Here is a 21056-nt window from a genome sequence, read left to right as displayed (position 1 = left end):
TAAATCCTTAATGTCAATTGACATTTTTAAAAATGACCACTTCAGCATATATGATTTGGTAATATTATTACTGCTGCATTGTTGTGCATTTCACTGCCGTAGAAGTTTAAGGCAGTGCTAATATAACTCTTTCATACTGATGGGTAGTTTGATCTGCAGCAATGTCCAATTATTTAGCTTTGTGATGATACATTTTCCAGCTGATCCAAGAGGGGTTTTAAAGCTCCAATTTTTTTTCAACACAGAAAGGAACTCTTAAGAAAAATGCAAACCAACCCATCTTGCTTTTTCATGGTTTTCACTGCACATGAAAGGGATTCAATCTGTAATCTGAAGAGTGACTAAAGCTGTCAGACAAATATAGTGATGTAGTGGAGTATAAGTATAAAGTCTAGTACTTGAGTAAATAAATACCTAGTTACATACCACCACTGCTTTAATTTATTTTTTCAAGAATTCTGGCCAGAATATATGTGGAGTTTGACATTTAGATGCAGAATAAACCTAATACAAAATAAATCAGACTATTTTATAGAATAAACTACCTAAATATTTATTGATGAAGCAATCTCACCATAAGGTCCATGTAATTTTTCAGCATTTGCCACTCATAGATGTTCAAATTTCAATTTTCATGAGCACTTTAAGGCTTCTCATCCATGTTGGCTTGAGATTTAACATTTTACTGAATTCTTTTCTTTAGAAACAGTAGATGACAAAACAGTCTAATCGCAAGGTAACATCTGCAGAGGAAGATCATGTTTTGCCACTGAAAGCTCATGAAAAACTATCTACTAAATGGATCCAATAGTGTGACTGTTTGTCAGCTCCTGTTTCCAGGATCAAGAATGAACTTTCAGTCTGTACTTTAAAAATATTTGAACACGGGACTTTACTCTTGACACTGGAAACAATAATCTCAACTCAAATGGTCACTTCAGCCCTATCATGGAAAACTATTCTAATGTATCACTAAAAATGCATACAGCGCTACATAGTTGTTTTCACACTGGGAGGAATGTGAACAATATGGTACAATTTAATCTTTTGAATCCAGTAAAGTAGCTTCAAGGTTATCAGAATACTGTTATTCCACTCTGTCTGTCTGGATGTATACATTCTGCAATGGTTTGTTCAAACTCTTTAATAATGCTAGATGTTTACAGTGATGTTTAAACCACTATGTTATATGGTGTCATTATACACCAACATACATAGTGGACATACGAACATGATGAAGGTATTCTTGTTTTTATGTGGCCGGCAGGAGCAGCTTCAGTGATGAATGTAATGTATCTAACTGATGTTTCCTCCTTTGAGTGTCTTACATGTGATCTGTCCCAGTTTAGTCATCAGCTGCTGTTTTGTGCTGACCAGTTGTCAACCTGTTTATACCTGCACTGTGAAATATCAAACCCGCATGAACTCTGGACAGATCAGGGTCATGGACTGAGGTCACATCATCTGCATTGCAACATTTATATCAATGGTTTGTCCCTGGTCTGGAAATTATGTTGCAGTCCCTGTGCTATCACAGCACAGGGACACAGCACAGGGAGTGGCTCTGGTAATCTGTTCTCTGCTATCAGCCTGCAGTTTTTGCGGTGATGATTGCAGAAGGGTGGAAGCCAGAATATTCTTCACACGTTACGAGTCATTCAGAAGTCAAAGTGATTCAGAGTGTGTTAGAAGACAGTGAAATGTGGAAATGAATCACTTGATGAAAATGTGATTGTGTGTTTTCTGAAAAAAATCTATAAATAATTGATTTCCGAATCCATTTGTGGGGTAGCACTTTTTTTTTTCTTTTATAAATATGCATCACATATATCTTGACGTGCCCCTCCCCGAGATGGGTATCAAAACAACTCACCTTTAAGGTTTTAAAAATCATTAGCTAATATGGTGTGGCATATTCTAAAATTAATTTATAATACATCACAATATCAAAAAGTAACTGACACACATTAAAAAAAGGACACTGGAAGCCCTGTAGATCCGGGACCCCAGGGCTGTTGGAAAATTTTAGTCCAGCCATGTGAAGACACATCATTTTGTCTTTGCACTCAAGTTCAAGTCCTTAACTTTGAGTTTTGAATCTTAAACAAGTCATAATGCACTCTCGACCAAATGAAATGCCGGCAAGAAGTAAGAATATACATATTACATTTTAAAAAGTCATATATGCTTTTAAAATGTGTATTTATTTGTTAAAAACAAGTGACTGAACTTAAGAAGAGTACTTTCATAGCATACGGTATTGTCTCTAAAGTATTTTCAAGCCAAAGTATACAAGTTCAAGTAAAGATAATTGTGTCTGCAAGCCATCCAGTCATGTTCACACAAAATGTCTTTTAAAGTCTTTCTACTGTTAAATTGTGAAGTGTTTTTCTTTTACTTGTAAAAGTTTGGACTTGTTTCTGACAGGTTGAATATTTAGTTTTTCATGCTCTGGAATATAACCAGAGGTAACTTTGAATGAAATGTATTTGTGAATTACATTTTGTCCCTCTCCCCCCATCGCTCTCTGTCCGATGGTACTATAGTAGCCACTCGTCTCACCTTTTGTACTTGCCCAGTCACACTGCTTTGGGTTGCTCTTTCAATTTACTTCCACTTTATCAAGTTAACCCAACTGGGTGTCTCTGCAAACACAACAAGCGTCATGGCTGCACACTGGGCTCCAGTGTTAGAACGGCTAACAAAACACCACCTAATCTCCGCCTTGGCCTACTGTGCCCATCCTGTCTGCCCACTTTCATTACTCAGGACAAGGCCATGCACATCAAAGCTCACCAGATTTGTAGGTCACAGTTCTCACTGATGAGGAAGTTCAGTGCCGGTGTGTATCCCAGAATTTTTTTAAATAAATTTTTCTACTTCTGTCTATTCATATGTGCGTTATTTTGGAAGAGGAAGATTTCTTTCTTTTTTATTTCCTGACTCTAGGCTGAATATAGGGAGTCATATGCTGTTTACATTTCAAACAGTGATTTTAGGAATGTATAAATAAACCTGACTTTTCACATTTTTTTCTGACAGGGAACATTGTGTAATTCCACACAACGTAAGGTGCTAAACTGTTTATAGCTCCCTGTTTTAATTCATGTGGGAGCCACAATTGTGTCTAATTACAGTCATGTCTACTTTGGATCACCTGCTGGTCAAGGTCTACATCACAAGATCACTATTCTGGGACAACTTTAATCCACCTGTGGCCAGAATTCCTCTTCCCCTGTTAATCCCTGTATTTCCTGAGGGAGAATTACAACAAGAAACAGATTAGAGGACTTTAAGATTCATGTTGAGTGAAACAAAAAGACCCAGTGTTGCCACTTTGGAGCTACAGTTTATACTTATGAGGCTTCCTTCCTGCCACATAAACTGTATTTTCTTATTTAATGAGCTAGGATGTGCTCAGATTAAATCTTTTTGTTGGTGAGAAGTATTGCTACTGCATTGCAAAAATCCAGATTATAAACACCGAAAGCCTAGTTTTACTTATTTGTTTGTCAAAGATGATATATAACACAATTATAATGAAAGAGAGCTACACTGAAAGGTGGAGATAGTCAATGCAGCGAAACTGCATAATGCTTCAGTCTTCTAATGAGATGTGCAACAATTATTACATAATTATATGCAGCTGGAAGGTGATCAGAAAAAATGCATTTTTTTAGGAGAGCTGATGGTTCATTGAGAAAATAGTAATAGTATGATAATATTTTAGTCTATTTTTGTTTATCATTTGTCTTAAGTGTTGTATGGCCTTTTAAAAATTGTATTGAATTTTTTTTTTTTAACAATTTTAAGAGGAGGGAGGGAGCTTTTCTGCAGCACATGACAATTATTTAAAATACATGCGCAGGCTTGTTCAGTTGAACACTGCTATATTATTTGGACATGTTGTGGTGGTGTGGTACATTTCATCCAAGAAGAGATTTCATAGAATATTTAAATAAATAATTGAATTAATAATGCTGCGAATGGCCATGCATCTTTACAAAGTGAGATATAATCCGATTTGACCACATTAGTCATTTTCATACAGTCCCTTACATAATAGTAAAAACAATGGGTTAACTGTTTTAAACAATGTTTAAAATGTTTATGAACACATTATAGGATTTACACGAAAAAAAATCTTCCAAGATTAAACTCAAGAACTTTCAACCTCTTCATGTTCTTTTTCCATTTCATTATTAAAGTAGGTCATCTGCCAATCTGCGGCCATTCATCCTGCTCCCATGACTCCCTCTGATCCGTCTCACTGCTTCTCAGTGTGACGCACTAATCACAAACTGGAAGCAGAGTTTTACCGATTCTATTTCTCCTCTTTAAAACTGAAGACACATGGAGACGTGAAACAGCAGGCAGCAGGAAATTTAATTGGTGGACAGAATTAACAAGGAAGTTCCTCATCACCCATAGTGGAACTGCAATGATAACATGTATTAATACACCTCACAATAATATTGATAGAAAGAATAAACCGGCTGAAAATAAGCGCAGAATAAGCCTTATTTCAGATCAATAAACCAGATGCTGATTACGCCTTTAAACAATGAAATATTGTTCATATAATGAACCTCTTGTCACAGTGCTTAGATATGGTTATTTACCTAACTTAACATTCCCAATAGCTGATTTGACAACACACAGCCAAAGTGTATGCATGATGATGGAACTAAGACAGCAGAGTTAAAACAATTAATAATGAAACGATCCCGTCTTAAAATCAGATTATAAAATGCAGGGGAAAACGTACTGACTGGAACGAAATGTCGCTGTCTTTTTCATGGTGCTACATGTTGCTCGACTTTGGGAGGTTATCATCAAAATCACATCTCCGCTATAGCAAAAGAAGACATTAATCAAAGCAGGAAATTACCCTCATTTTAAACTTGATCAAATTTAAAAGACATTCAAAAAACAGAATAATCAGTTGTAAAAAAAATCTAGCTATGACAAAAGGACATATGGAACAGGGTTTCTTTTTCACTGATTACTAAATCAAAAATAATGTACATACTGTATGTGGAATGACTGAATAAAGACACAACATCAAACAATTTATACATTAGATCTCTAAGTTTTTGTCCAGGAGCAATAGTTGTGTTTTTCCTACATCGTTGATACTTATCAGTTCTGACATTTCCACCAGCTTTATAATGACGTGATGTCGAAATAAATGTACATGGGGCAGGTGCAGCAGTCTGTATTGTCTTTGCAATAAAAGAGAGAAAGAGACACACATGAGAAATAAAGTAAAGACAAGTTCAAGCTTTAAGTGGATTTGGTCAATGCTGTGAATCTCAGAATCTACTGCTGCACTGACTAAGTTAATGGCACAAAATTATAATACAATTCACAGAGAACATCACAACACGGGAAATGATTGTGGGTCCATATTGTACATCAGCCTCAATATCCATCTTTCCCCTACTTTTTGACCACCTGTTTCACTTTTCAAATCATTAAATTCCCATTATTTTCAAGTTTGTGCGTGGGAATGCATTTAGAGGAGGCAGTTGCTTGGGCATTACAGTCAAAGGCGAACAGAAATGCAACACTCTGCTCTTTCAAATAATTTTGAATAAGCGCTTGTTTTCCATCATGGAAAACTCAGTTGTGCACTCATTCAAAATACCAGACATATTATGTAAGTGGAATAAAACTGGACATGCTGACTCCTGCTCTTTTTCTTTATATGCATTTTTAAATTAAGCCAAGCCAGGAAGTCATTACTTTGCCTCTATTAATGCACTGTGTTTAAACTGACAATACTTTGATTTGATTGACGTATTTAATCATACAGGCAGGTAAAAGAAATGATGACAGCTCCAATACAAGCTAAACATGGTACATTACACAGGACAGCATGCAGATTTCATGACGCTGTCAGAACTGAGCTGACAGGTTACCAACTACCCACCAATAAGCATCATGCAGCGCAGCTTTTTTTCCTACATAGATGCTATTCATATAATTCAAGACTTGCATGTGGCCAACATGCATTACCTGGAATGCCATGTGTTTTATCTTTGGTAGTGACTTTAGGTGATATAGTTCATTAGACAGACAGAAAGTGTCTAATGAACTGTAGACATTGTAAGTAAAAGAGACAGGTGTAACTCAAACAGAAAAATGCACAATATATCAATATTTACTTGCAGAACTAACTGCTTTGTTTTTCCAGACACAAATGTCTGAAGAAACTTAATTTGGAGGGGAAGAAAGATCTGAATCAACAGACTGAACTAACGTAAAATCATTTGTCAGCACCACAGAAACACATACATATTGCAAAGAAAGCGTGCCATGCAGCCAATGATTAGTGCGGTTTATAATGACAATTTATCAGGATTAGTTTGAAAAATGTTCATAAGTCATGGGTGATGTACAGTACTTATTCCCAGTAAACAATAGTTCACATAACTTAAAACACAAGTGGTGGTTTGTGTTTGCACTGGCCTGATACTGGTAGACTCCGAAACTTCTGTGAGCCAGTTTCTGAGAGACAGCTGATAAAAAACTGAAAATTAAATTTTGCAATTTTTTTTCTCTACATGCCTGATTATGGGCAATGCAAAACTGGCTTGCAGAATGTTCCTCCCTTTGCAACACATGATGATCACGGCAACATTTTCGGGGAATAATTGGTCGATTTATGTGACAACCAGGGACTATGTGCGGTACATTTACAAGATAATGTGACATATTTTGGTCAGATATCTAGGATCATTTACATATGGTTTTAACATTGTTGTTTTAGCATTTGTGAACTTTTGCTTTGGTCTTCACAGTGCCCATGCAACCACCTTTAACTTTCAAAAAGCTCTTAGAGACAGGATCAAATAAAGCAAACTTACTTCATTCATACCTAAAAAAAAAACAACAAAAAGAGAACAAAACAGGATCAGAACCCTCATTTACAGTCTGTATGTATCTTTATGGTACACATTAGCACCATCATTTGACATTATTCTACTTTATTCACATTATATTACATATATATTTATATATGATACTCATCAGGGAAAGACTGAATGTATCTGACATAATTTTCATTCCAGAAAATTGTTACTAAGCGCCGGCTGCTTTCCTTATTGTACACTTATAAAACAAATGCACAGTAGTGTTTGAAACATCATCAACGTGTCCTGATAGTATAGTACAAGAACGTACTCTAACTCCAAGATAAAGTGAATATAACTTTACAATGGTATATGCAGAGTGACAGAAAGAGAGAGAGAGAGAGAGAGAGAGGGAGAGAGAGCAAGAGAGCGAGAGAGAGAGTCAGAGTTTAGAGGTTAAAGCAAAGAGTTTAAGAGAAGACAAGAGGGAAAAGAAAGGCAAGAGCCTGATCTACACCCCACAGTTTAACCCCAACCTTCTTTAGTAACCCTAGTGTCGTACTTTTCCAGGAATGTAGTTACGGTCAATGATTTCCTCTTGCAGGAACATGTGAAGACAGCGCTCGTTCTGGGCCAGGGGATGACCTGCAATTCTACAGAAACATACACACAGAAGGACAATAGACAAGAATCACTCGTTTTGAATGCTTTTCATGGAAGCTGGTGAGATGCAATTGTGGATTAGTTAGTTGACGCACAGACACAGATCAGGTTAAGCCTTGTGTCGGACTAGACATTTTTTTGGCAGTGACTGACTCTACTGAATATGTGAACTTCAGTTTAGGCCAAAACATTTTGTGGTTTAAAAACTTGCAGCAAGCACAACAGCTTTGGGACAGGCTTTTCAAGATTTAAACCTCATTCAATAATTGATTCTTACAGCTTTAATTCCAAATTTGTGTTTTCCACATTATTAAATCTAAAAACACACTGTATCCTTTTCTTTATTTTTTTTTAACTTTTAGTCGGGGTGGCTGACCTGTTGATGAACTGCTCCAGGGCCGATCGCCGCTCCTCAATGAAGGACTCCTCAAAAAGGCCCTCATCATTGCGGAATGGCAACTGTCTCTTCAGGGCTTTGCCCGGCAGAGATGGTACTACAATCTGCATGTGTCAGGGGTCAACATAAATAACAAGCATTAACATCAATCAGGGTTCATACATAGCCCTAAAAATGTAGAACAAATGCTTATTTTTTCCATGACATGTTAAAGTTTGGGAATATGCTTGAACTGGAATGTACACATTGAAAAATGATTGAACACAATCTGGTGCTGCATCAACACAGATACTCATGTTGCAGAAATCCTTCCGTCTTTTTTACTCTGGATATTGGCAAGCATTATATAATGATCAAACCATGCAATCAAACAGCTGGTAAAATAAACAAGTCTCAATGTACATTGATTTATGCAGATTTAGATGTGAAGATAAAGGCAATCGTTTTCCGAAGTCTGGTTTAGGTACCTTGAAAGTGCTTGATTTTTTTTACACTTGGAAAGCTGTCTGAACTCCGATCAATACATTTCAGCTTCAGATCCAAAATGAAACTTATATAGAATGGCAGTGTAGAGGCATGCAAACTCATTCAACACAAGCAATAAGGGAGACACCACAAAACATACATTTTCCTTCACTATGTCGAAACAGAAGACAACAGCTACCACTTACATTTAATCCCTGAAGGGATTGTAATTTTCCACCAGTAACACCAACACTGTAACTTATCAGATCATCGTAACTACTAGTTTACACCTGCTTAAATGATTAGCCTGAAACAGGACATTATTGCTCACTCACCTTACTGTCTCTTTCCAGCTCGTTCTTTAACCACTCAAAGTCACTGTATCTTCTTCTCACACAAGAATCCTTCAGTTTGAAAATGGGAAGGTTTGTCTACACAGGGGAGAAGAAAACATATTCTTGACTGATTGTACATAGCTTGATTTATAATAAATTCAGTCATTTGGACATGGTCACTGTCAGAAAGTGAGAACAAGGCTTGCTCAAAAGTTGACAAGTATCGTGGCTTATGCTAGAGGCAGTATTGAGATGCCTTAAGAGACAAGGCATATATAAATAACGTAACAACAAATATATTTTAACACCATCATTTGACTAAATTCATAGGATAAAAGTCAATAACACTTGCACGCTAATTCGAGATTAACATAGATTTTCTATGACAACCTCTACAGCCGTATTTATCGTTGCAACTAATGGTTATTTTCATAATAGATAATTTTGTGAGCAATTGGTTAATTGGTTGAGAAATTATACATTCTATTGCTTGTACATTGTCCTAACCCCAAAGATATTCAATTTACAATGATTTAAAGTATAACAAAAATGCATACATTTCTCACATTGGAGGAAAAAAGGCTTAACAATGCTGAAAATACATTTTCTCTGAATAAACATATGATTCATTGTTTTAACAGTAGTTTTATCATCAGACAATAAATCATTTAAGGAGCCTGCTATCAGTTTAAGATTAAATTAATGCTTTGCGCATAAAGAGTCCAGGTGATTATTGTTCCATGCATTTCTCTGAAATACAATTTAAACACTCCAGTCAAGCAAACCTGTTCCACACATACTAAAAAGTTTGCCGTAATTATAAGGGCAGATTGTGTGTAAGTAAATGATCCCAGCTGCTCTTAAGTGATTCATTCATTTACAGTAAGTATCTCACAAGAGATAGAATAGGTGATCATTTAGCATGACTTTCCCATGATTCAGACAGTGAGTGGGAGGTAATAAAACAATACTTTCTAGTTAAGTTTAGCATCTTAAAACTAGACTGATCTGGGTTGAGAAAATCATAAAAAAAGAGGGCGGGTGGTAAAGACTTCTAGTAAGTTACTATAACGCAACTGCAATGTTAGCATCAGCATTTTCTTCTTCTTGAAAACTTAGCAGTGTCAGTGATTTTCTGTACCTTACCCTGACAAGCATAACTGCCTGTCTAGATGAGGAAGTAAAACTTACTATACTCTCTTTTTTTTAACCTTTACCCGCACATCATCACTCTTCTCATACGTTTAACAGCAGCAATATTTGTTTTCTGCGTTTTTCTAATCTTTGTCGAAAAGCACACTTAGCGTCAGACATGTAGATAGGCAGACAGTATAAAATTAGTTTATTTAATTGACAGCTAAAGTATAAGTACTAGTGAGCTTAGCGGTTAGCTTCTCTGTTTTTGGGACTCCCTGATGCCCCCACTGTCGAAACGTTTTATTCCGTTTCGATTGATTAGCTAAAACTACATAGCAGTTACAGTAAGTGTAAAAGGCATTTCATCCTTAACACTATGGAATCTTGGGCCATTTTGGGGCTATCATTTTCATCCTGCCTGTATACACCACTTAAAAAATCAAATCATTTTGTGTCTTTTTTTAGTCATTTTGTGTCTTTTTTGGTCATTTTGTGTCTTTTTTTTGGTCATTTTGTGTCTTTTTTGTCATTTTGTGTCTTTTTTAGTCCTTTAGTCCAACATAAAATGTGATTTTTAATCTTTTTTTTTACTTTCAAAACACTATCATGCTCAATAAAGAATTCTAAATGCTGCAAATGTGAACAAAGGTTGCAAATATAACATAAGAGGGTTACATCCAGTTCTATAATTTTATACAAAATATATTTGACCTTGTCTCCAGTTGTACTTGGTATATCATCATCAAACTGAAACTGGCTTTTACAGCCGAACTTTAGAGGTAAATTTACAGTAAGGCTCCACGCTGTTTTGTTTTCTAGTCTGGATTTGATGAAGAAGTCATGCTTTGGCGCTTTTGGAGACTCCAGATGGTTGACTCCAACTCTACACAAGTGCCATGGGCTTAAATTGTCAATGTGCTTTCAGCATTTATGCTAAAAGACGTGGGTTAGAGAAACTTCTACGTTACATCACTGAAATTTTTTTTTTTTTTTTGGCCCTGTAATTATTATTTCAATCATCTATATAGATTCTACAAAGAAATACGAATTCAGTGCTTTTACTTTTAAATATCAGTTTTTCATGTAGTGTATTACTTAGTGATTGTTTGTTATTATGTGTCCTCAGTTTTGTATGTAAATTGAATCATTCGTTCCAAGTAATATTCACCAAATCAATTCACTGGTTTAATTAGTTGATATTTCCAAGTAAAATGTAATTGAGGGACATCAGTAAATCTGCAATTTACTTGTGTATTTTCATTTTTAAAAAGTGGTTCTATTAAATAAATATTACTTAGAAATAGCCTGAGTAAAGATTAAAACACTTTGTGTGGAAAAACTTGCCTACCTTTTTTTTTAAGTAAATGTCACTCCAATTTTTTTTCAGTGTATGTTCAAGAAACTTCTACGTTACATCTTAGCCTTGCTGACTGTGCCAAGCAGCCTCCCTGCAGGCCGCGAACAATCCCCGGTGCTCGATTTTTACTGGAGCGCCATGTCGACCTACTCCAGGCGCCTACCGTAAACGCCATGGCCCCGTCTCCGAGTTGACTACAACTCAGTGGATAAACATGCTAACTGGCTAACAACAACACCACTGTAATTACCAGTTAGCTTAGCAAATAAAAGCTAACGCTACAACAAGGTGTTTCCGGCTGTGATTTCAACACCTACCCGCATGCGAACTTCATAATTTGTGTAACGGTGCCGTCCAACTCCGACCGTCTGTGGATCATAAACGTCTATTTCCAGAAAGTTGCTGGGGGGACCGTAAGCGTCCGTCAGGTCCTGGGGCTTGGAATGCAACCGGCGAGTGTCGGCCACGGTTGGGTCTGACATTTTGTCGGGTTGTAATTTTTTTTGGTCGACCAACGGCGAATCAAACCAACTAAATGAACAGTAAAGTCTTTTATCTCATCTGAAGACCTCAATTGATTGCGGTAGCTGATGGGTTCAGCTAGGGAAGTAGCTGACTGGTGTCTGTGTCTTGTTGCGGGGCCAGCCGCCCTGCGCCCTGCCCTTCTTCTATCTGAGAAATGCGTTGACTCAGTTCCGTGTTGTGTGGGACACTGCGCTCCCTCTATTGGACAGGGACATCACTGGACCACTGGAGCTCGCTCTAATATCAATTACTGCAGTTGTGCCATTAACTCCATGGAGTCTTGGGATATTTTGTCCATTTTTGAATCCTTTTCATCCTGCCTGTATACACCACTTAAAAAATGTTTAAATGCCATTTTGTGTCTTTTTTGTTGTTGTTGTCATTTTGTGTCTTTTTTGTCATTTTGTGTCTTTTTTGTGTCTTTTTTGGTCGTTTGTCTTTCTAGGGCCCGAGCAGGCAACGACCTGCGAGGTCCTTATTGTATTTCGAATTATTTTATTTTTTTTCTTCTTCTCAAATGATTGCATTTTTTAACTGCCTGAACATACCCCAAAACTCATGAAACTTTAAATATAAGTCACACCTGGCGAAATATTTTATAATCTATTGTCATCCTGAATTTCCACCACTAGGTGGCGCTATAATAAAGGAAAGTGCGTTTTGGCTAACAACTCCCACATACTTTATCACACATTCAAAAACCTTATATCCACGCGTTCACTGAGTTGTGCTGAATCTCGATTCCTGCACAACTCACAACTTTTTTATTTATTTATTTTTTATTTTAATTTTTATTTTATTTTATTTTTTTTATTTTTTATTTTTATTATTATTTATTTTTTTATTTTTTTTATTTTCTAATTTTTATTTTATTTTATTATTTTTTTTCTGCGCAATGCGCGACTTTTTGGCGCTTCTGCGCATGCGCGGCCTTTCTGCGCTTCTGCACCATGGAAAACCATACAAAACGGCTAGATATCAGCTCTTTTATTAAACTCTTATGAGTTATTTTTGTTGTTACCATTATATTTGTCCAAACAAATATACCTTTAGTTGTACCAGGCATTAAAATGAACAATACGTCAACAAGGGTGGTCTAATAATTTTTTCCATGACTGTATATGATTTGAAGGTAATACGACAGACAAATATATTTATTTCTACAAATTGTTTTATTACTGGGAAAATCAACATTCACAAGAAGATATGCGTCAACTCCAAGCAAAAAAATACTTAAAATATATATGTTCCCCTACATTTGTTTTCTAAAATATGGAAAAACAAACAAACAAACAAACAAACAGATCATGACATATATACTGAATATAGGACACAAATGCTAAAATATACATATTGGTGACAAAGCATCCAACCACATGGAAATATCACATTCAAAGATATTAAGATAAGTAACATTCAAAATTAAAGGAATATAATATAAAGATTATGATGCTGAGCACAAATGAAAAACTACACAATACTATATCATCTTGTTATCGTAATAGTATGGTCCCACTTTCTAATAAGGCACCATTTATTAGGGTTTATAGATTTAATTATTTATAATCTAGGTAATAATCTGAGTATGCTGATGGTTTCTGACTTTCTAATAATGTATCAAGTTTGCAATTAAAAAGATTATTACGCCAGTAAGTAAGGGTTTTTACAATAATCCATCATCATTAAATTGTTAGAGACAGCTATTTTTTTGTGTTAGAGGAGATCAAAGGTATTCTTTAGACTTTACAACCCAAAAGTTGCAGATACACCATAGGTAAGTTATGATTTTTAACTATACATAAATTACATCTTATAAATCTTTTGTGAAGAGTGCCTTAATAGAAAGTGGTAATTTGACTTTTTTACATTCCAACAAAACAAACACAATGATGAGGCTCAGTCATATGTAATACTGTCATAATAATCATTTTGGAAATAAATATTTTAGAAGAAATAATGATAGATGCTGACATTTTTAAGACTTCAATGTTATTAAACTGACAGCAATGCTTAAGCAAGTTGCAACTTTCTTTCACTCAATGACAGAACAAATGCAAGCACTAGCTACATCAATTCCATTGGTTGTGTTCATGAAAAACTACCACTTCTGTCCACAGGGGCCATGTTCTCCCTGATAAAATTATTTGGCCCCCTGAAATTATATATGCATAATGTGCTTCTGAGTATGCATGAGGCTTGTTCACAGTAAATGTTTTGTTCCTTACAATCAATATACTCCTTTAAATCAAAGCTGTATATTTGTCATTACGGCTAGAATTCCATAACTAAACTACTAGCATAGTTTTCCTTTAGCCTATATATTACAACAGCATAAAATAATTCCAGAAATTCAGTTATGGCTTTTTGGTTTTTCTTTGCTGCATATCACTAATGAAAAGTTATACATAAATGAAGGTGTTCAGAGGTCATTATTTGTGGTAAAATAAGCAAATAGGATCAGAATTTTTAATCAGGTTGTTGGTATTCTGAAACACTAATAACTTGAAATTAAATTGAATCAATTGCTTCAATCAGTGCCTAAATCAGATATCTGGTTTCTTCTCATAAGGGGAAGAAAACATAATTTATCCATTTTGTCATCCATGCGGTCATGCAGGAGATGTGTAAGTATAAAACAATCTGGATTGTAATGTTTCTGGAAACCCAACACTAACTGAGATGTTTCCTAAACACAAATCTGCTTCTCCTCGTCAGTCTCACCTGACGAGACTGTGGAGGTGGAAGAGGAGCAGGGCGTAGACGGGTCCAATTTGTTCACAGGGATATTGATGGAGCAGTCGGTTTGGTCGGTGGTGACAGAGCAGGTGGAGCAGTCAGAGCTGTCGCTGTCTGACTGGGGGACATGGCAGTACTCACGGACAGTGCAGGGACGCTCGTTGTAGTTAATGCTCTCTTTCAGGCCTTTGTGTAATTTGGGCCAAACCTTAAAAAAACAAAAACATACGTGTGTTGTTTTGCAGTCACCTCGTACAATAACACATTACTGTCTTCCAGTAGTTATGGTCTATAGTTTTAAGATTTGCTTAATGAAAGGCTTAATCTTCTGTGTGACAGGAGCACAGGGCTGCTGCTACTAACCTCAACGTTGTCAAAATTCTTTGATGGCTTTGGAACGACAGGGATGAAGATGATTCTGATTCTGCATTGGAGGTAAGCACATTTTCACCTTCAGATGATTATATCAACAACAGCTCAACTACATTTGTTCCCTGTTGCACTTCAGAACTGTATCTTGACGAGGTTATAGAGCTAGAGATAGAGATACTGTTCCTTTAATACAATAATTGCCTTTTGCATGTCAAATGATAAATATAACTCAAAAATGTTCATTTTATTTCCATCTTGACTTACATTTACTCCTGCTTCAAACAATTAACAATTTTACAGCAGAATGCTAACAGTAGCTAACAGTTTAAATATTGTTGATAATACTACGATTTTTGGGAAACTGAGGAAATAAGTATATGTTGCTCATATGATATGACTATAACCCAATATTGCATTAATTTACACGTGACATGAAGTATGACCCACCTCTCATGGTGCAGCAACAACATGACCAGTAGGATGAGAAGGAAAGCACCCAACACGTAAAGCACTGTGGTCCACACAGACATCGAACTGTCCTTTTGATTCGTTTCTGTGAGGGGGAGAAACGAGCCGAATGTAATTGTTTCACCCGGTTTGGAGAAGCAGGGAAGAGAAATAAAAAAGTATTTGAGCTGTATTAAAAAAAACTTTAAAAAGGCCTTAAGAAATCTGTTTAAGTGTACACTATATTTAGAAAAGTCTTAATATAGTTTATACTATTATATACTTTTAAAAAATCTCCCTAACAAAAAAAATTCACTTGCCAACATTTTATTTTATTTTTTTTAATTTATTTTTTTTTTACCTGGTTTTACATTATGAAAAAAATGTTAACTTATGTAAAATAAACAGAAAACAATTTAGATCAGACTTGAGAATGTATCAGCAGAATATATTTTTCTGACTTGCCTCTCGGGGCTTCTGTAACTCTGAGTTAGTGTACATGACATTTTTCGTGTTTACCCGTGCTGTTGTTGGATCCCCAGGAAACAGGTGAAGTCCAGTCACTCCAGTATATAGAGTCTCCACAGCTGAAATCAAATTTGCTGCGCACCTGCATCTCATACAGGGAACTGTCGGAGGGCAAGTTGATGCAGTAAGTCTTCACCCCAGGACGGATTTGAGAAATCTGTGGGCAGTAAGAAGGAGTTTGAAAGGGAGCTGGATGCAAATTAAATATAAAACTGTGTTTCCCCTAGGTTTACAGCCTTGGGGGACATTTTGAGAGCTAAATATGAGATAAAACACCTCCCACAACATTTTTTAAAGTCACAAGATACCGTGGTATAGAACCTTCTCCCAAATTTGGTGCCTCTCACACATTCTAAAGCCACTATTCCATCATAAACACTGATCATAATCATTGCATATTTTAATGAAATATTGTGAAGGAGAATAAATGTTCTTGTATGTTTTATGTAAGGCATCTTGTTTTGACAGTCTTCTTGTAAATTCTGTGGTGGTTTCTGTTAACACACTGTGCTCTTATTTTGAAAGAATGTGGTTAGGGACAGGAAGTAATAATAGCTATTTGTGATTAAAACAACTTTAATTGTTAGCTAGCGTTAGCTTGTGGCTACCGAACGGCATAATGCAACAGTGTGTTTGGATCCGACAGGCCCGGACAGGTTGATAGCATTTAGTTTGGCACACGCACACAGAGAGATGATGTGGGGGCGGGACTGATACAGACAGGTAGACACGTTTCTCTATCATGCTGGAATTGTTTTTCAGTGGATAAGTGAGGAGGCCAGCTGAGTGTAAGTGTGTGAATGCGCTCGCATGTCTCGGAGGAGGATGGAGAGGTGGGGTTGGGGCAGGGTGCCCGAAGAAATTTTTTAGCTTAGGGCCCCATTTAGGTCAGGGGCAGCCCTGGGTAGGGGGGAATGATTGACTGACGGGTGACAGACCATCTGCTGAGAATAACTTTATATCATGAAAAGTGTAAATATACCATAAGTAGCTTGAAATGTGACCTTAGTGTGGCAAATTAGAGTATTCCGCCGTGTGCAATACAGAGAGCAGACGAGAATAACACGTTAATAAGATAAATAACATAAGGCAAATTAGTTTGGTAAATAAAAGGCCACCTGTTCTATCGGAAAGGTAACCTTAAATTACTTCAGTTGTGATTTGAAGTACTAATATAATGGTAGGGGAAACACTGTAAAATACATAGTGGAAAAAAAATGAAAGGATGAGAGACTTCATGTTGCTTTAAAGTGCCTACCGGGGCCCACTTCTTTTTGTTGATCCTGTAGCGAACCTCACTCTTTACACAGCTGGAAAAGTCCTGTTCCCAGCTGAACCACAGGTTGGAGTCAGATCCATAGTGGACAGTCAGGTTGGTTGGTGGATTTAACTTGACTGGAGAAGACACAGACCGTTCATTAATGCTAAATATACAATGCTAAATATACAATGTGACAGCTGTTCCCAGCTGAACCACAGGTTGGAGTCAGATCCATAGTGGACAGTCAGGTTGGTTGGTGGATTTAACTTGACTGGAGAAGACACAGACCGTTCATTAATGCTAAATATACAATGTGACCCCCCCCCCCCCCCCCCCGTTTCCTGACAAAATATTAGCACTGTTTTACAGTAATGTATAAACTCTTGTAGTGGATTTAATACCTCACTTGAGTGAGAAAATACATCGAAGAGCATGGTGATGTTCCTTTTAGTTTTCTTTATTATCAGACATCAAATCACACTGCCTAGGCACAGCGGGGAGAACACTTTGTCAATTTTAAGGGCTGCTGAAAAAAGGTGTCCCGACTCCAATAAAGCTCTGAGTTCTCTTTCCTTTTTCTGTCTGTGTCAGGGCATTTAAACAATTCTGTAACTCAGACTTGTAACATCCCACACCTCCAATGTATGGGGCACGTTTTCCATGTACGCGCACACTGCTAGGTCTACTCTTAACCTTGGAAGGATACAACTTATACTGTTTATATTCTGCTTCCAAAAACACCAACAACTAAACACCTCTAATATCTGACAAACGCCAGACCTTATAGCACATTATTCCTGGTTTAAACCGGCTGTTACATAATCAGGAAGTCATACTGGGGGCTTCTAGTAAAGCAGAGGACTTGTTATTAACTGTTAAATGTTTTATTATTTTGAATAGTACCTCTCAATGTTAGGTTGCACCAGTAAATAAGCATACCTTTATCTTTAAGTTTATGCTCCTGTTGACGACTCTGGTTTCCATGCACCAGTTTAGTGTAAAATGCTGAGAACTTGTTGAGACGATCACCATGGGGGTGGTTACATCCAGTGTTTGTGTTGTTCTCTGACAGATAGGTGGGGCATTCACTGACAGGTTGTCCGGAGAACCTGTAAGGAAATCCGTGTTTAGACATTCACATACAAAGCAAAGTATGTCAGTGATGTTTTTCTCTGTAATTTGCCACTTTTTCCACAGATAAGTTGTTTTTGGTTCTCACATGCTACAAACATGATGATTTTATCGGATATGATGCAATGCTATTTTATTAAAATAAAAAAAAGTAGTACAGTTAACATCTACAAAAATAAAATGCAACATAAACATTAATGCAACAGTAATATCGAAGCAGTAATATTGATCTAATATAATAGTAAAACACTGATGGGGAACAATTTACTGCAAAATAAGTACTTTTACTTTTGATACTATTAGTACAAAAAAAAGCTTCTTCCAGCACTGATTCGTTACGTATGCTATAAGCAGGAGTAGCCAATCAGAGACATGAACATAGCCTACACCTGCTCCATGTAAATGTTAAACTTAGTCGTGTGAAATCTTTTATGTTACCAATAGCAATTAAGACGTACAATTAGCACTAACCGTATACATTTATAACATTAAAAAATGATAAAATAATAGGAAAGTGGCTAAAATGAAAAAAAAGAAGAAGCCTTAAATAAATAAATTTAAAAAAACAAAACAGTTGTTTGTGGGTTGACTTATCCAACATTTCAGACTTTGCAGTTTGATTAATTCAGGTGACATTACAATTAGTTTTAGTGTGTGTGGGTCACTGTGACTAATTACGAACCCGGCGAAGAAGGTGTAATTGACTTCTGGAGTCCCCTGCTTATTCCAGGAACAGTGAACATATTTCAGATGAATCACCAAACAGTCCACATCTGCCAGAGACACACAAGTGTTTAGACAGAAAAAAAACAACAAAAATCTACTTTCAGGCAGAAAATGAAACAAAAACTTGGGTGCAGCTATGATGGTTTTATATGCTGCAAAAGTATATGCATCATGAGGCATGATAAACCCCTGTCCAATTCGCTGAAAATGAGCTGATCAACTCTCTCTCTCTCTCTCTCTCTCTCTCTCTCTCTCTCTCTCTCTCTCTCTCACACACACACACACACACACACACACACCAAATGAGGAAATGGCATTAGACGAATGACGTCGAACGGAATTCACAGTAAATTCGCATAATCAAGGAAGTGCCATAAAAAAAAAACCATAAAATTCAACAGTTAAATTGAATTTGATAATAAAAGTGATTAATTATTCACAATATAAAGACCTAATCATATGTCAAGGCAGTTCTGCCGTTCCCCTCTTTCTGATTGTGATTTTAGTTTCCAGGAAAGTTATATTGTTAAAATCAGTTAAACATAGTAAGACTTATTACTTTATTTAATATGAATTATGAACTAATACTATAGATATCAAAATGAAAAAACAGGAAAAGCAGCTTTATGTCAAGATGATTGAAACTAATATGATTACATCTGCTAAAAGCCCCTAAACTAATTCAGTCACTGCTCAGAAACATTCAAATAGGCTCAAAAACTGTTATTATTTTACAGCACAATTCACCAACAATTTAAAAATCAAAATGTTAAGTCTTACCAGGCGGTTCTTTGGCAAACACATGCCCTGCCAGAAAGAGAAGCACAAACAGTCGCATCGGCATCGTGGCAGATAGAAACAGGATGCAGTCAGCATCAGCGCAGTTCAACTTTTACATCCCACTATCGATGTGTATGTTCTTTTCAGTCCCTGTCGTGGCTTTGGTTTCCTGTCAGCGGAAACTGACATATTAGAGATCAAGATGACATGCCTGCAGTTAGGCCTTCTGTTGTATAACTGTAATATGATATAACACAGGCAGATTGCTAAACAATATCTTAATACACTATTTTCCTCAGCACCAATAACTTGCAGAATGTTTGTCTGAGAGCTCTCACATGTTGACACAAATAACTCTTATCTGTCTGATAAAAATAGCAAGTTCTTAAACTACATTGCATAATTAATTAAGTTCCATTGTTACAGCCTGCCCCAGTGGGCTGTAAGTTGTAGCAATTAGAGTGAAGAAGTAAAAAAATGACACAATTACACATAAAAAAAAACTGACACATACACAACAACAACAATTCCTACTGGTCCAACTGGTCTAACCTGTACCTGTCACATGTACACTTATGTCACATGGAAATACAAGTGCAATGCATTTAATTATTTTTTAACAGGTGCACATTCTGTGAGTATGACCCCCTGCCCGTCCCGTAGTTTGGGAAATCAGTAAGCGATGCAGCAGTAACATTGTGGATGGCAAGCAGAAACAAACCTCTGTGAGCTATCCTATGCCAACCTATGTGAGGTTAGACACAATTACATGGTGTGAGATGATTTGTGTGAAGGATCAAGGGAATGATATGATATTTAAGTGACCAATGTCATGTCATGTCAATGTTGTTGTACAATGTGTCTGTTGTGATGAAGTTGTTGCTGTTTAAATCAGGGTATGTTTAGTTAACATTGACAAATGTTACAGTAAGTTGGACCCTGCATGGTGTTAGTATTACTGAGTCATGTTACATTCATCTGTTGTTTCTTGTTGGGCCTCAGCTTGCCATGTTTTGCTTTCAGCATATTTTTTGAGCATGCAGCACCTTTGAGGTTATTCTGGACAGTATTTGTCATTCTTTGGGGTTGTTGCAATAATAATAACCATACATTTTGTAAAGATCTCAGGTTCGTTGATTGGAAGCCCAAGAATAAACACAACTGGAGAAAATAGACTGGTCTCAATGCAGCAGGCCTTTATTTAGGTCACAGGTAAAGTTATGCAGCGCTGGTCTCAGACTGACACAGCTCTCACAGGATCCCAGTCAGAATGAGACGTGGACAGGCCAACAGCTGTCCAAGTTTCTCCGAAGATTGTGATACACAAAGGTGTGTGTGT

At 36.6% G+C, this 21056-nt stretch overlaps 2 protein-coding genes across 3 annotated transcripts; both read right to left on the bottom strand.

Moving 5' to 3' along the window:
• Positions 1 to 4365: 4365 nt before the first annotated feature.
• snx12 (sorting nexin 12) lies at positions 4366 to 11890 on the bottom strand. 2 transcript variants are annotated; one of them, XM_059351293.1, is made up of 5 exons: positions 11529 to 11890; positions 8718 to 8813; positions 7897 to 8021; positions 7420 to 7510; positions 4366 to 6883 (listed from the first exon to the last, which is right to left on the bottom strand). In XM_059351293.1, the coding sequence occupies exons 1-5, from the start codon at positions 11691 to 11693 to the stop codon at positions 6878 to 6880; spliced, it is 483 nt and encodes a 160-aa protein (XP_059207276.1). In that variant the 5' UTR covers positions 11694 to 11890; the 3' UTR covers positions 4366 to 6877. The 2 variants fall into 2 exon arrangements, with proteins under 2 accessions (XP_059207276.1, XP_059207275.1); XM_059351292.1 differs by having other exon boundaries at positions 4366 to 7510.
• A 999-nt stretch (positions 11891 to 12889) lies between these two features.
• LOC131986377 (cytokine receptor common subunit gamma-like) lies at positions 12890 to 19812 on the bottom strand. The gene is made up of 8 exons (XM_059351290.1): positions 19718 to 19812; positions 18894 to 18984; positions 18020 to 18189; positions 17078 to 17214; positions 15811 to 15976; positions 15292 to 15397; positions 14836 to 14896; positions 12890 to 14680 (listed from the first exon to the last, which is right to left on the bottom strand). The coding sequence occupies exons 1-8, from the start codon at positions 19779 to 19781 to the stop codon at positions 14423 to 14425; spliced, it is 1053 nt and encodes a 350-aa protein (XP_059207273.1). The 5' UTR covers positions 19782 to 19812; the 3' UTR covers positions 12890 to 14422.
• Between the last annotated feature and the right edge of the window lie 1244 nt (positions 19813 to 21056).

This window comes from Centropristis striata, chromosome 15, assembly GCF_030273125.1.
Source record: "Centropristis striata isolate RG_2023a ecotype Rhode Island chromosome 15, C.striata_1.0, whole genome shotgun sequence".
NCBI classification, from domain to species: Eukaryota; Metazoa; Chordata; class Actinopteri; order Perciformes; family Serranidae; genus Centropristis; species Centropristis striata.
The sequence above is the reverse complement of the archived record's forward strand: the minus strand, read 5'-3'. Positions and strand labels throughout refer to the sequence as shown.

Coding starts and splice junctions, on each gene's coding strand:
- snx12 (XM_059351292.1), bottom strand. CDS start 11,693: ATGTCAGACCCAACCGTGGCCGACACTCGCCGGTTGCATTCCAAGCCC. Junction 8,022..8,717: donor AGCTGGAAAGAGACAGTAAG/GTGAGTGAGCAA, acceptor TGACACATGCAG/ATTGTAGTACCATCTCTGCC. Junction 7,511..7,896: donor CTGGAGCAGTTCATCAACAG/GTCAGCCACCCC, acceptor ATGTTTCTGTAG/AATTGCAGGTCATCCCCTGG.
- LOC131986377 (XM_059351290.1), bottom strand. CDS start 19,781: ATGCCGATGCGACTGTTTGTGCTTCTCTTTCTGGCAGGGCATGTGTTT. Junction 17,215..18,019: donor GCATAAACTTAAAGATAAAG/GTATGCTTATTT, acceptor TGTCTTCTCCAG/TCAAGTTAAATCCACCAACC. Junction 15,977..17,077: donor ACAAAAAGAAGTGGGCCCCG/GTAGGCACTTTA, acceptor TACTGCCCACAG/ATTTCTCAAATCCGTCCTGG.